This window comes from Pangasianodon hypophthalmus, chromosome 15 (assembly GCF_027358585.1).
Source record: "Pangasianodon hypophthalmus isolate fPanHyp1 chromosome 15, fPanHyp1.pri, whole genome shotgun sequence".
Classification (NCBI taxonomy): domain Eukaryota; kingdom Metazoa; phylum Chordata; class Actinopteri; order Siluriformes; family Pangasiidae; genus Pangasianodon; species Pangasianodon hypophthalmus.
The window spans coordinates 19,890,545-19,904,136 of NC_069724.1; the positions used below are offsets into that span (position 1 = coordinate 19,890,545).

Below are 13,592 nucleotides of genomic sequence, written 5' to 3' on the forward strand. Positions count from 1 at the left end.
GGGACACCTGACCATCGCATCTATATGAGCTTGTTCAACATCCCATTCCAAAACCACTGGCAGTATTATGGAGTGTGTCCCCTCTTTTACAGCTATAATAGCCTCTGCTCTTCTGGGAAGTTTTTCTATAAGATTTTGGTGTGTGTTTGTGGGAATTTGTGGCCATTCAGTCAAAAGAGCATTTGTCAGGTCGAGCGCTGATGATAAACAAGGAGGCCTGGCTCACAATCAACGTTCCAATTCATCCCAGAAGTGTTCAGTAGGCTTTATGTCAGGGCTCTGTGTCAGGGATCTTCTGAGGCAACCCTCCCCATTTATCCAGGCTTGGGACTGGCACTGAGAGCGCACTAGGCTGTACACCCCAGTGGCTTGGGTTGGCAATAATAGCATTTACAGGGAAAATCTAGCAAGGAAGAACTTTCATGAAATGATGTAAAGGTAGCATCCTATGACAGTGTGTTTAAAGTCACTGAGCTCTTCAGTATGACTCATTCTACTGCCAATGTGTGTCTATGGTCATATAGTTATCTATTGTCATATAGTGTATATTTTTTAAACCAACAATTCAATCTTATTTAATGGAAACATGAATTATTATTTTACATTTTATTTTGATTCATATTAAATAATTTTCTACATCTCTACATCTCTTCTATATCTGTATGCTATAAAATCAAACAGTAAGTGTGTTGAAATGGTTCAGTATGACCATATGAGTACTCATTCTAGGATAAGTCTTTATGATTACAGCAGCAGTTCTTAGGTACAACTTAGAATACTGATTGTCACTGACGTTCACACATTCTTCAATTACTAATCTTAAAATTATGAATGCTGTCCACTTGCTCACATTCCTCTTCATGATCATGTCAGAACATTCAACACAAACCAAAAGATACACATGTGCTGACAATATTTTTTTTATAAACATCAGTGTCAATTTCAATTATACAAAACATACAAAAACAATACACAATTACAAAGGAATACATGTCATTTGTTCTTTCTGAATCATATATTGAGAGCAGATGACCAGCATTTGACTTAAAATGTCACCACATATTACAAAGAAAATGTTTATTACAAAAGAAGAGTCCAAGGCATCTCTGTTTATTTCAGCCAAATAAGTTAAAATGATTATAGTATGCAATTGTAACCTTGCTTTTTTGATGAGTGTGACTTTGTGTTTCCCGGAGATCATAATAAGTTCTTCAATGACACTAAACAAATCTCTCATATAAAGAAATATGGATGCACTGAATTTGTAAAGCACCCAACCATATTTTCAGAAACATGCCATGCCACGTGCTCCCTGAGGCCTACATATCATTACTGTTGAAATAAAACCTTATATTTGCTAACCAAGAGATGTATGTCATCTAAAACTGTAAAAGAATGAATGAAGTCCCAGAATTTCTGTTGTTTTCAGTAAAGACAGATTTTTCATGAAACACCAAAACACAAGTAAAGAGCAAGTCTTTCTTTCTTTTATCTGTGTTACAGTACAATAAATTATTTAGTCATGTGTTAAATTGTATTATACCACAGCACTGTGGAATGCTTGATTCTCATTGGTTAGAAGGTATTGATTAATTTTCTTTATCCTACAGAATTCTCAAATTTTGTATTGGTTAGAAGGTGTGTGTTATTTTCGTATAAAAGCATGGCTCAGACAGTAAGATTAATTATAGATTTATATTAATGTGCTTGTTCTAATACGTTATTTTTTCTATAGGAACATCTCATACAAAGGGACTTGTACAGTGGACGCTCCACATAATCTAAGAGAAATAATAAACAGATTAAAAAAAAAATCTGTTTATTAAATCTGGGAGGTGGGGGTAGCAGTGTGAGCAGATGTTTATGTAGCATTTTGGAAGGAGTCTCCAGTGTCAACACTTTGTAATGGTCAGAGGTAAAGCTGTAACTTTAAGTTTTACAACATGGGAGAGTCTTCAGGATGGACATCTTTTGTTTCTCTGTAACAATTTCCTTCAGGATCAAAAATGTTTATCTTGTGCTGGTGAGGGAACAAATGTTTATAGCTGCTATAATATAAGTAATAACAAGAACTAACTTGTCTTGTGGACATTCCAAAACATAAATGTAACTATAAATCAATAAAAACTGATGTGTAATTCTTTAATAAATAAAAATTGTTAGCATAGGCAAAGTGCTGTGGTATAAGAGGAATAAAACACTTCAGTATGTGTTATTAGTGGAAATTAATAATTTTTCCAATCTCTTTCTTTCAATCATTGATTATTTTCCTCTAACTGCACACCTTGTCATGTTTAATTCTTTATGCTATGTTACGTAACTGTAACAAACATACAGTTGGGGTCATACGTTTACATACACCTTGCAGAATCTGCAAAATGTAAATAATTAAAAAAAAAAAAAAGAGGGATCATAAAAATGGCATTTTATTTTTCCTGCCCTGAATAAGCTATTTCACATAACAGATGTTTACATATAGTCCACATGCCAAAATAATAACTGAATAACTGAATTTAAACTTTTGAGCAGGAGGATGGGTGTAATTATGATTTTGTTAGTTTTTTAATTTAGTAATGCTCTTCAGAAACTATATAAGATATTTATATGTTTCCCAGAAGACAAAATAATAACAATTTACACCGACTATCCTATTCAAAAGTTTACAGCCCTCTGGCTCTTAATGTATCATGTTGCCTTCTTGAGCATCAGTGGATGTTTGCACCGTTTTTAATAGTTGTGTATGAGTCTCTCAATTGTCCTCAGTGTGAAAAGATGGATCCCAAAATCATATAGCCGCTGTTGGAAAGGTCAGATATGCAGAAGATGCTGGAAGACCAAAGAAGGTGCAGGACGTGGAGGATTTTTCTGAAGAACAGCAGTTTAACTGCTCAGGACAAACAAGGGCCTCATGAAAAACTATCACAAAACATAAAAACAGTCATTGTTCAGCAAGGTAACAACACACTGTATTAAGAATCAAGCGTATGTAAACTTTTGAACTGGTTCATTTGTGTAAATTCAGTTATTATTTTGTCTTATTTTATCTGCTATATGAAATAGCTTATTCAGGGCAGTACTAAATAAAAAACAAAATGCAATTTTTATGATCCTTCTTATTTTTTAAATTATTAACATTTTGCAGATTCTGCAAGGCGTGTGTAAACTTATGACCCCAGTTGTAGCATGAAGTATGGCACAGCAGTTCCATTTACTTGTTATATTACATTTTAGCACCTGAGAAATGAAAACCTATTCAAACATGACAATTTGACAGCAATAAGATTGACATAGAGCTGAAAAATCACAAAAATCTCTAAAACCATAAGACTAGCATACATAATGCAATGCACTGTAAAGGGGAAACTGTTGAATTTGTCTTATAGACTGCAGTTTAAGATCAGGTAAAAGCTGTGTTCTCTTCAAAACACATTGTTTTACTATAAAAGCTTCTATTTCAAATAGGAAAGCTTGAAAAATGATTATAATGACACTAATCCAGATGTATCATAAGTGTATATATAATTTGGAAACATTTTCTTGTTCTTCAGTTAAACACTGTGCAACCACATAGTGGTTACATGAACACTCTGTCATGCACTTGACTTCCCACTCTGTCATGCACTTGACTTCCCACAAAATAAAAAATAAAAAAATCCAGACAAAAAATCAAAATAGTATATAATTTACAAAATGCTAATGTGTGTAAACAAAAATGATGGTTCATTTGTTGAAGAGCACCTCTAAAAATGTGCTCTCTTAAAGTGTCATTAACATGTCATGAGGATTGTAAAGGACAAGAGGTATAACCCACAGGTCTTCCTTTCATCCTCATGTTGTACAGTTTACCTCTTTCTTCTTCTGCTGCCATTTGTGTGTGAAGTAATACCCGTTAATGGAATCTTTCTCTCTCACATTCTAGCTGAAACACACCGGTCCCACAGTGAAGCCAAACTCATGCGAAAGGCTGCTGCTGGCAAACACTGCAGCGTCCCGCAGAGGGAGCAGGTCTTTATCCATGAACTGAAGAACAGACTCCCGTGGCCCAGGATCCACTTCCTTGGCAGGCTGAAAACACACATATACACACAAACATGTTTACACCTTATGCTGAAAGTATGACTTAAAAGAAAATCTTGTAATTGTTAATAGACCAAATATTAAAGAAAGAATTCACCCTGAATGACTTGCACATTATTCTTAATAATTAATATAGCATCCAATTTACGTTTTTACTTTGAGCCTCTTTCATCAACATGCTGGTCTATTTTCACTTTGGTTCACAGTTTCCTGCATTACACAATAATGTGCAACTACAGTACCTGCTGACAGTGGTGACAGTGGGATTTAGCTCTTACTTCATCTCCACCAAAAGAGAGCAATACAGCAGCACTCTATTCCCTTAGTCTGTCCAGATCTCTCACTTCCTCATCTGTACATTCTGCTCATCAGATCAAGTTCCAAAGATTCAACTTTCATGCTACTCGTGCTCACAGTTGCCCACCGTCAAAGCCATTGTACTCACCATCTTGAAGATTGCTAACCAGCTGCATTGCGTTCTGAAACTTGACAATGAAATCCAAACTCTACAATGGATTTCTCATTAATGTAACATAACATTGAACGTCCCTGGAAAATGGTGAGTGAGAAAAGAAGCTTTTGCTCTGTTTAGCAACAACCAGCAAATTAGCACCAAAATCTCTACACACATCACAAATATTTCAAAATAAACATATTTAATGTGTTTCAGGGTGGAAATTCCCTTTAATGTTATTAAATATACTATACCACACAGTCTTGAAGGGCCCCCTGGTAGCTCTGCTGTATTGAGCTGGTGAGAAAGCGTGCTTGTCGCTGTGTCTGTCCCAGTCTGTGTCCGGGATAGCAGGAGTAGGTCACTCTCTGCTCTGCCAGGTTGCTCTGAAGTCTCAGAAAACGGGCCTGGACCACTGTGAGCCCTGTATATTCAAACTGACCAAAGAGGAGACAGAATGCATTTTATTTGATACAGAAAGCCTATATTATATCCTACACTGTCCAATCCTAATAAGCAGTATATTAATTTACAAAAAAAATTGAAATTTGCTTACCTTAAAACCCCCCTTAAGGGAACTGACCCAGTAGAAAGCACTATCTGATACAGAGTCATTCAACCATGCTTTCATGGGTATCTGTGGGGAATGATAATTATGGGTTTAGAGTTCCTTCCCAGAAAAGAATCTCAATAATATTATACAGTGTAAGCTTTTGGCAATCGGAGGCAGTCACCTGTGCAGTTCTGGGGTGAAGACAAGTCTCTGCCCTTGACTCAGAGAAGTTACAGTAAGCCAAAAGAGCATCTACAGGGCTGCCCTGATTTGGGTCGATATAATAGAACCCTGCAATTATAACAGTTGCAACAGCTTTTAAAAGCATATTACTGGTGTATAATATTTCAGTTATTTCAAGTTCTTCAAATGGGTATGTGCTTCTTAGATGAGTTGGGTGACTTCTCAGGTTTAAATTGTTTGTCTAGTACTGTTAGAAATGAAATACACTTGGTTTACCACTGTGCAGGTTTAAGCGGACCAGAAAACAAAGAAAGAATTTATAAAGGGTGTGCAGGAAGGATCTGAGCTGAAAACACAGTCTCAAACTTTTCAACCATCATTTGACTGTATGTAAACTTTGCTATGTAGAAGAAGAACATTAACTTCTGAAGCACCTGAGCTTTCTATACATTGGAACTATTTTGCAAATGTGTATAGAAAGCACAGAAATCAACCAAGCACAGGGAACACGGAACTAGTGCTAAACAGTAAATAAAGAATTAAATAGTAATAAACTTTAGAAAGGCTATTCTGTAGTCTGCTTTGACCCCATTTGAGGAAAACTAATGCCACTCAGACTATGTACAGTTGCTTTTCTTAGAAATGTTATCCTGGAAGTCTTTGGTAGAAGTTTTGATTAGTGGATATTGTGCATTACTGTGTGTCTTTTTAAATGAAATTACTTTTATTTTAAATCATTAAATGAAATTTGTGATTAAAACATCAGTATTTTGTGTGGATGGCACAGGTTCCCCAATTTGATCCTGTGTCCGTGGCTTCTCATCCAGGGTGTATTCCTGCCTTGTGCCCAGTGTTCCTGGGATAGGCACCGGATCCACCATGAACCTGACCAGGATTAGGCACTTACTGAAGTATACAGTATATTGTGTACTTATTCATTCAACTTCAGTAAGTGCCTAATTCTGGTCAGGATTAGGCACTTACTGAAGTTGAATGAATAAGTATATTGTGTACTGGATCCAGAATCTGGGTTTTTCAGCCACGAAATCCATTTTTTTAATGTACATCCACAGTTCTGTGCTATTGTACTTGCATATCAAAAAATTTATTGTGCCAAATCATAACTGAATCAAAGTACACTAGCATTTGTTATCTCAGGCAGTCTCAGGCCAGTTGTGTTTGTTGGGTTCACACCTACCTTAAGGAACTGAGGAACCAGTGGTACAAACACAGCAGGGTTAAATTTAAACATACTAAATATTGAATAGCGAAAGTGCCCTTAGTAGTGGCCCTTGTGTGGAATTGCAAAACACTGTCTGCTCTAACTGAATAAACAGCAGCATGATGAGGTGATGGAGTTCTAACCACTGGTGTAGTTGGGGTGGCATAGCCACAGTTCCATGCAAGTGGAGGCTGGACGCGCTTTACTGCCATCAGGTGGATCCAGCAAAAGCCTCAGGTCACGGTACAGAGAATCCAAGAGCACCTGGATGAGCGAGTAGTTAGGCTTGTCTGAGACATACATCAGGTCCTGTTGGTGAGAAAAAGTAGAAAATTCATCACACTGTAAAAACAGTCAGGGGTAAAGAAGAACACATACATGTCTACAGTCTAGGCTGGAACAATTGAATTCTAGTGCAAGTGGAAGAGCTTTTTGAATTGATAGGTAGAGATGCCTCCTTGTCTTGATTGTTTGCTTTCTTGTGTCACAAATCCCCTTAGCACACATTGTGATTCCCAGAGCAGTGAGTACTGTTTCTGCCTTTATTGTGACACCTGCTTTTGTTTTATTTCCTGGTCATGTCTCCCCCTGTCCTGCCATTGGTCTATTTCCTAATGTGTGCACCTGTTCTATTTTGCCTTTGATTAGTTTGTCTCTACATATACACCTTCATGCTCTTTTGTGCTGTGGCGAAGTCTCATTTCATTTGTATTGTACGTTTCTAAGCCTATTCTTTATTTCTGGTCTACTGGCAATCTATGGTTTCCTGTTTCTCCCTAACTGATTATCCTTGTGTGATATTAATTAGTGGTGCTTGTGGATTATTCTAAATAAAGAAGCCGCTGAAGTTTATACACTTGCGTCCTGCCTCTAACTGCTCGTTATATTTGGTCATCCACATCATTTGTTTTTCTCCCAGTTAAGTCAAAACATGTTCTGCCTGTTTGATCCCACCTTTAACCTACAAAATATAGAATTAAGCAATAAGAAGTGACTTGCTTTAATTTGGGTCATAGTAAGGTTCACAGAGAGGCCTGGAGGTCCTGGGGGTCCAGGTGGTCCCTAACAAAACAAATAATCAAACCATCAAACAGCAAAGCAGGCAGAGTTATGTTTAAAGAAAAGCTACATACGTATTATCTGAATGGCACATATGAATAAAACAATATTCATTTAGTTTGAAAATACTTTTCAACAGTCCACAAAGAAAAGAGTCTTTTGAAATATATATATTTTTTTCAACATTCAGAGCCAGGGTCTGTTTAAACTGTGACTAGGATACTTGTAATATTCTATTTACACCCTACTCTTTAGTGATAACATTCAATTTGTATGCATTGGTTTTTGAAATGTAATGTTTGTTAGCACTGAAGAATTGCAGCTGAATGTTAAGCAGTCTGATATAAATGGCTATAAAAACAAAACAGCCTGTGATCATAAGACACTTACTGGAAGGCCCCTCTTTCCAGCTGGCCCAGAAGCTCCCTGAAAACCCTTTAAACCCTGCAAATACGGATGGACAGCCTTTATTGCCATTATACATATGCATGAACATATAGATAGTGGAGTTCATAAATTTTCATCCCATGGTTTCTGGGTGATAAAAACATGCATAATTTTTTTTGCACATTATATGGAAAAATACAGAATTTCAAGACTGCAACTGAGATTATCCTTAAGGTTGGAAGTATCCTAGGTTAGATTTATATTAAATTCAGAAAACGAGATACAAACATTTGAACTGGTATTTTATTACATACATATATTATGTGACAATTTCTCAGAAAAATTGTCTGTATTTTCATGACCGTTGGTGCAGGTGGAAATGTAGTGTGAAGAAGCATAATTGTGAACAATGGTTTGAATGAATACATTATCAAGAAATGTGGTGAGGTGTGCTGCCCTGATATCTAATCAAATCATTTCAACTCATTTCCTTGAAAAATGGTGCACCATAGTGATATTTTCTTAATGACACGCTATTAAAGTTCATTTACAAAATGTCATATCGATAGAAATGACCAGCTGATGGACTTACAGTAAATATGCTTTCTGTCTCTGTCACTAGATATTATGACAATATGACAATAGACTAATGCAGAGATTGAAAGCCAAAAAAAGAGAAAATGTGCAGAGAGTCACTGATTAATAACCAGAATGACACAGTTTACACTCTACCTGGTTTCCAGCTATAAACACTATACAGTACAATATTCATAGTATCTTGTGCAGACTAGGAAGAGTTTGTTTTACAAAATGTGAAAAAAATACCATATTCTTACTTTTGCTCACTCACTGACTTACTCTATTTGCTATATAGACTGTTATATAGAGCACTGTTCTATATATGGCCTCCTGTCCAGACTGAAATGCATTGAATCTGAGCAACCTGAACATTAAACATTGTCCAGGAAACAGAAACATTAAAAGCAATGATCTATTTTAAATACACCACTAACACAGACCTGATGGTTTTAGTGATCATTGAACAACATTTTCACTTAGTGCCCATCTGTTCAAGGACATTTATCCTGACGAACACTTCTAATTAGCTTCTAATTTTAGAATAAAAAAAAATCATACCTTCACACCAAACAATCCCTGCAGAGTAGGAGAAATAAGAAATGCATCACTCAAAGATGTTCTAATGTGATGTGTAGCTGATGTGTAATTCACATGTTTAATATCCTTGTTTGTTTTTTTAAGATGAATTACTCATGCTTTTTTAGTTATCTCACATCTTAAAATAAATACTATACAGAATATACATTTTTTAAAAAGATGGACAGGCAATGGGCCTTAGTTCCTGTTTAGCTATTATATGACAGTCTTTCAAAGTTTGCATGATGTGTACATATAAAAAAATAAATATTTAAAAATTGTATCTTCACCTTCATAGGTGTTTTTGTCATCTTGCCTAGTATTTTCTAAAATGAAATTGAAGAGCATGACAGCTGAATACTCACAGGTATTCCTGGTATGCCAGGTTTTCCTCTTGGGCCAGACAGACCAATACTGCCCTAGAGACAGGCACACCACTATTAATATGAAAAAAACTACACCGATCAGCCATAACATTAAAACCACTGACAGGTGACGTGAATAACATTGATTATCTCATTACAATGGCAACCGTCAAGGGATGGGTACAATCAAGTGAACAATCTGTTCTTGAAGTTGGTTGAAAAATTGAAGTTGAAAAATGGGCAAGATTAAGGATCTGAGCAACTTTGACAAGGGCCAAACTGTTATGGCTAGACGACTGGGTCAAAACATCTCCAAAACAGCAGGTCTTGCGTGGTGTTCCCGGTATGCAGTGGTTAGTACCTACCAAAAGTGGTCCAAGGAAGGACAACTGGTTTTCCCGGCGACAGGGTCATGAGTGCCCAAGGCTCATTGATGCGCATGGGGAGCAAGGCTAGCTCGTCTGGTCCGATCACATAGAAAACCTACTGTAGCACAAATTGCTGAAAAAATTCATGCTGGCTATGATAGAAAGATGGGTCAGAACATACAGTGCATTGGAGCTTGCTGCGTATGGGGCTGCGTAGCTGCAGACTGGTCAGAGTACCCATGCTGACCCCTGTCCACTGCCAAAAGCGCCTACAATGGGCACGTGAACATCAGACGGCCGGTTGCATGTGCGTCGCTTACCTGGGGAAGAGATGGCATGAGGATGCACTATGGGACAAGACAAGCCGGCTGAGGCAGCATGATGCTCTGGGCAAAGTTCTGCTGGGAAACCTTGGGTCTTGGCATTCATGTGGATGTTAATTTGACACGTACCAACTACCTAAACATTGTTGCAGACCAAGTACACCCCTTCATGGCGATGGTATTCCCTAATGGCAGTGGCCTCTTTCAGCAGGATAATGCGCCCTGCCAAACTGCAAGAATTGTTCAGGAATGGTTTGAGGAACATAAAAAAGAGTCCAAATTCCCCAGATCTCCCTCCGATTGAGCATCTGTGGGATGTGCTGGACAAACAAGTACAATTCATGGAGGCCCCATCTCGCAACTTACAGGACTTAAAGGATCTGCTGCTAATGTCTTGGTGCCAGATACCACAGCACACCTTCATAGGTCTTGTGGAGTCAATGCCTCGATGGGTCAGAGCTGTTTTGGTGGCACAAGGGGGACCTACACAATATTAGGCAGGTGATTTTAATGTTATGGCTGATGTAGATTTAAAGTGATCTCTGACTGCGTAACAGCATAATTAGAGCTCTAGACCTAAATATAGATTTCTGTGACTGGATTCATGTTATCGTAACAAAAAAAACTATTTCTGCATTTTTCATTTTCAAAATGTGTCTGCATGCACCACTGGTAATGTATCAATAGCTCTAGTTACAAAATCCAGCATTATTTGACATATGATGAAGCATTATTTTAAAACTGAACGAAATCTGAATAATCACGTATAATGATCCCAAGTTACCTGATTCCCCTTTGGTCCTGGGAGTCCAGGTGGGCCCAAAGGACCCTGGCTTCCCTAAAACACAAACAAATTGATAATGAATTCTACAAACATAGTGTCTAAGATTTGAGCATGATTAACTGGATATACTGTCTAAGATTGAATTGACTAAGGTAACCTTTACCCTTAAGCCATCTTTTCCTGGTGGACCAACTGGCCCTTGATCACCCTTCTCTCCCTGCCAAAATGCATATCAATACATGTTACACAGTCATAAATAAGGTATAGTTTCAGTAGATTGTCTGGTGTGCTGTACCTCTTCTCCTTTTGCACCTTCTTCACCCTTCTCTCCCCGCTGGCCCACAATACCCTGGCAGAAAAAAAAATATGCTGGGACTTCAAAGCCATTAGCAGACAAGTCCGTTTTCTCTATCTAGAACCATTACACCACTGTGATGTGGACTGTTCTGGGATTTGGGTGGGTGGAGCAGACTTACCATGGACCCCTCCCATCCTGGGAGTCCTTTCTCACCCATCTCTCCTTTCTCTCCCTATTGGACAGCCAAGAGAATTCTAGTTGAAACTTTCCAAATCATAATCGATGCTTGTAGTATTATTGGCTACTATTACAATAATACTGATTAGTAATGTCCAACATCAAGCCTCATTCTTTATCTACATGCAGTGCTCAGAACAGCTTTGGTTGCAAATGACAAAAGATGGATGGATAATGTTGTATCACTTCTAAACCAATGAACTCGAACCTTTTCTCCTCTTGGTCCTCTTGTGCCCCTTAAACCAGCTTTGCCTCTTTTTCCCTTAAGAAAAAGGTTCAGTTATCATTTATGATTAAATTTGTCTATTTACCAAACACCAACTCTGCATGATGTCAGTAACTAAATATAATATAATAGAATGAACACTTTTCACACTTTCAGGCTTTTGCTGCCGGAAATAGCATTCACAGGGTAGATTTACTTCTACTGTAACAACAATGCAGCTAAAGAAAGCCAAAAGGAAGCATACTGTTTATAAGAAGTGTTATAGAAAAAAAACTGTGAACTACAGTGGAATCAAAGAACCACACAACAGCAGTGAGTAGAATCGTTTTGCTACCTGAATGAAGCTAATCTGAATTTAAGTTTGAATGGCTCATTGGAAAGTCAGGCAGTGCAATGTAATGACAATAAATACCATTTGCACTTTGGTACAGACTTAACAGTAATCTTCATCTAACATATTGTAGGCCCATTCATCCATGTGGAAAATAATTTTAAAGACTTGATTCTGGTAAGCTCACCTTCCTACCGATGAGACCCATATTTCCTGGTGGTCCATTAATGCCATCATCTCCCTAATACACACAAGCACTTTCATTAGCTGACATTCACAACCTTTCTAAGCTCTATTACACTGTGCAAACTTTAAACATTGTCCTCTGTGGTAATAGAAAAAGCACTAGCAGAAGTACTTTGGAAAGGACAAAGAGATTAAGCCAGAATGAAAATGCCCCTATGACCTTACCTTGTCTCCTTTCATGCCTTGTCTTCCCTCTGGTCCTGGCTGACCCATTCTTCCCTGCAACAATCAAAACTCATTAAGAAGGTGGACAAAACTTGTTAAAAAAATGATAAATTGACAAATGTAGGCTTGAGTAGAATTGCACAAATTACGCTACATTTGTTATTTTATTTTATAGCTTCATACAGGATCTCGCTGTGCAGTTCCACTGTAGAAAGTTGCTTTAGATAAGACTCATTTTGCTAAATCAGTAATGGTCTCTGTGTAGACCGTTTCAATGAGGTAAACAATAAATTACTGTGCAGGTCTGTGCCTAAAGCATTTCTGGTGGCGCCATTTTTCAACTGTATAGCTGTCAAAACAATATGACTAAATGTATGTTTTGAGTCTCCCAAAAAGAGAATAAATAGCAATAAATAATCAGGTGCCTTTTATCAGCTTCTTTGAACAAGAATATGATGGAAAAAAATCTGCGGACTTAAACCGTTTACTTAAAGTGACTACCTGATTTGTATTTACTTTGCTGATATGGAGTGCAAGTTTAAGTGGTGAAAGCTTATCATAGTTTGGACGGAAGAAGGAAGGGAGAGCTGTGAGTTATCGTTCTTTCTTTCTTTCTTTTTCTTTCTTTCTTTCTTTCTTTCTCCAGTCTACTGTGCTAGACATATTTATGACAGTTGTTGGATAATTTTCCCAGACAGAACCAGCAGACTATCTTATAGATCAAAAGGAGAGATGTTTATTCTTCTTCTGCAGCACCTCAGCTATATCAGAGAAGTGAGCCCACTATCAAAGGAGGCATAGCTCTTTTATAGTGAGGTGTAAACAATAGAAAAAAATCTCATAGGTTACAAAAAGATGAATTTTCATAATTGTATAGAAAGGGCATATACAATTTTCAACATCTCCTTATTAGGCTTCAGAAGGCGTTTCCCTATAACTTTAATACTCCCTATAACTAACAATACTGTATATGACCAGCCTTCGGGTACTTTGATGAGGTCTAATCTGGCACTTTTTGAAAAAAGTTTGGACACCCCTGGTGTATACCTACCTGAGCTCCTGGTAGACCTGGTGGTCCCTGAAGTCCTGACTCTCCTGGCGGTCCCTGGGGATTGGAAAGTGGGAAGTACATACCCTGAGACAAAATCCGTGAAACTAT

The 13,592-nt window shown here is 37.5% G+C and overlaps 1 protein-coding gene across 2 annotated transcripts in view; it reads right to left on the reverse strand.

Moving 5' to 3' along the window:
• Window positions 1–126: 126 nt before the first annotated feature.
• The window catches only part of si:ch211-196i2.1 (collagen alpha-1(I) chain), a 79,803-nt gene continuing 66,337 nt past the window's right edge, over window positions 127–13,592 (reverse strand). For both annotated transcript variants that reach the window (XM_053240070.1, XM_053240071.1), the window contains 17 exons: window positions 13,485–13,538; window positions 12,434–12,487; window positions 12,210–12,263; window positions 11,674–11,727; window positions 11,407–11,460; window positions 11,226–11,279; window positions 11,094–11,147; window positions 10,931–10,984; window positions 9,456–9,509; window positions 9,073–9,090; window positions 7,939–7,992; window positions 7,489–7,551; window positions 6,633–6,798; window positions 5,266–5,375; window positions 5,088–5,168; window positions 4,786–4,968; window positions 127–4,065 (listed from right to left, as the gene is read on the reverse strand). In XM_053240070.1, coding sequence (XP_053096045.1) covers window positions 3,916–4,065; window positions 4,786–4,968; window positions 5,088–5,168; window positions 5,266–5,375; window positions 6,633–6,798; window positions 7,489–7,551; window positions 7,939–7,992; window positions 9,073–9,090; window positions 9,456–9,509; window positions 10,931–10,984; window positions 11,094–11,147; window positions 11,226–11,279; window positions 11,407–11,460; window positions 11,674–11,727; window positions 12,210–12,263; window positions 12,434–12,487; window positions 13,485–13,538 — 1,311 coding nt within the window. In that variant the 3' untranslated portion in view covers window positions 127–3,915. The remainder of the gene's footprint in view (window positions 4,066–4,785; window positions 4,969–5,087; window positions 5,169–5,265; window positions 5,376–6,632; window positions 6,799–7,488; window positions 7,552–7,938; window positions 7,993–9,072; window positions 9,091–9,455; window positions 9,510–10,930; window positions 10,985–11,093; window positions 11,148–11,225; window positions 11,280–11,406; window positions 11,461–11,673; window positions 11,728–12,209; window positions 12,264–12,433; window positions 12,488–13,484; window positions 13,539–13,592) is intronic.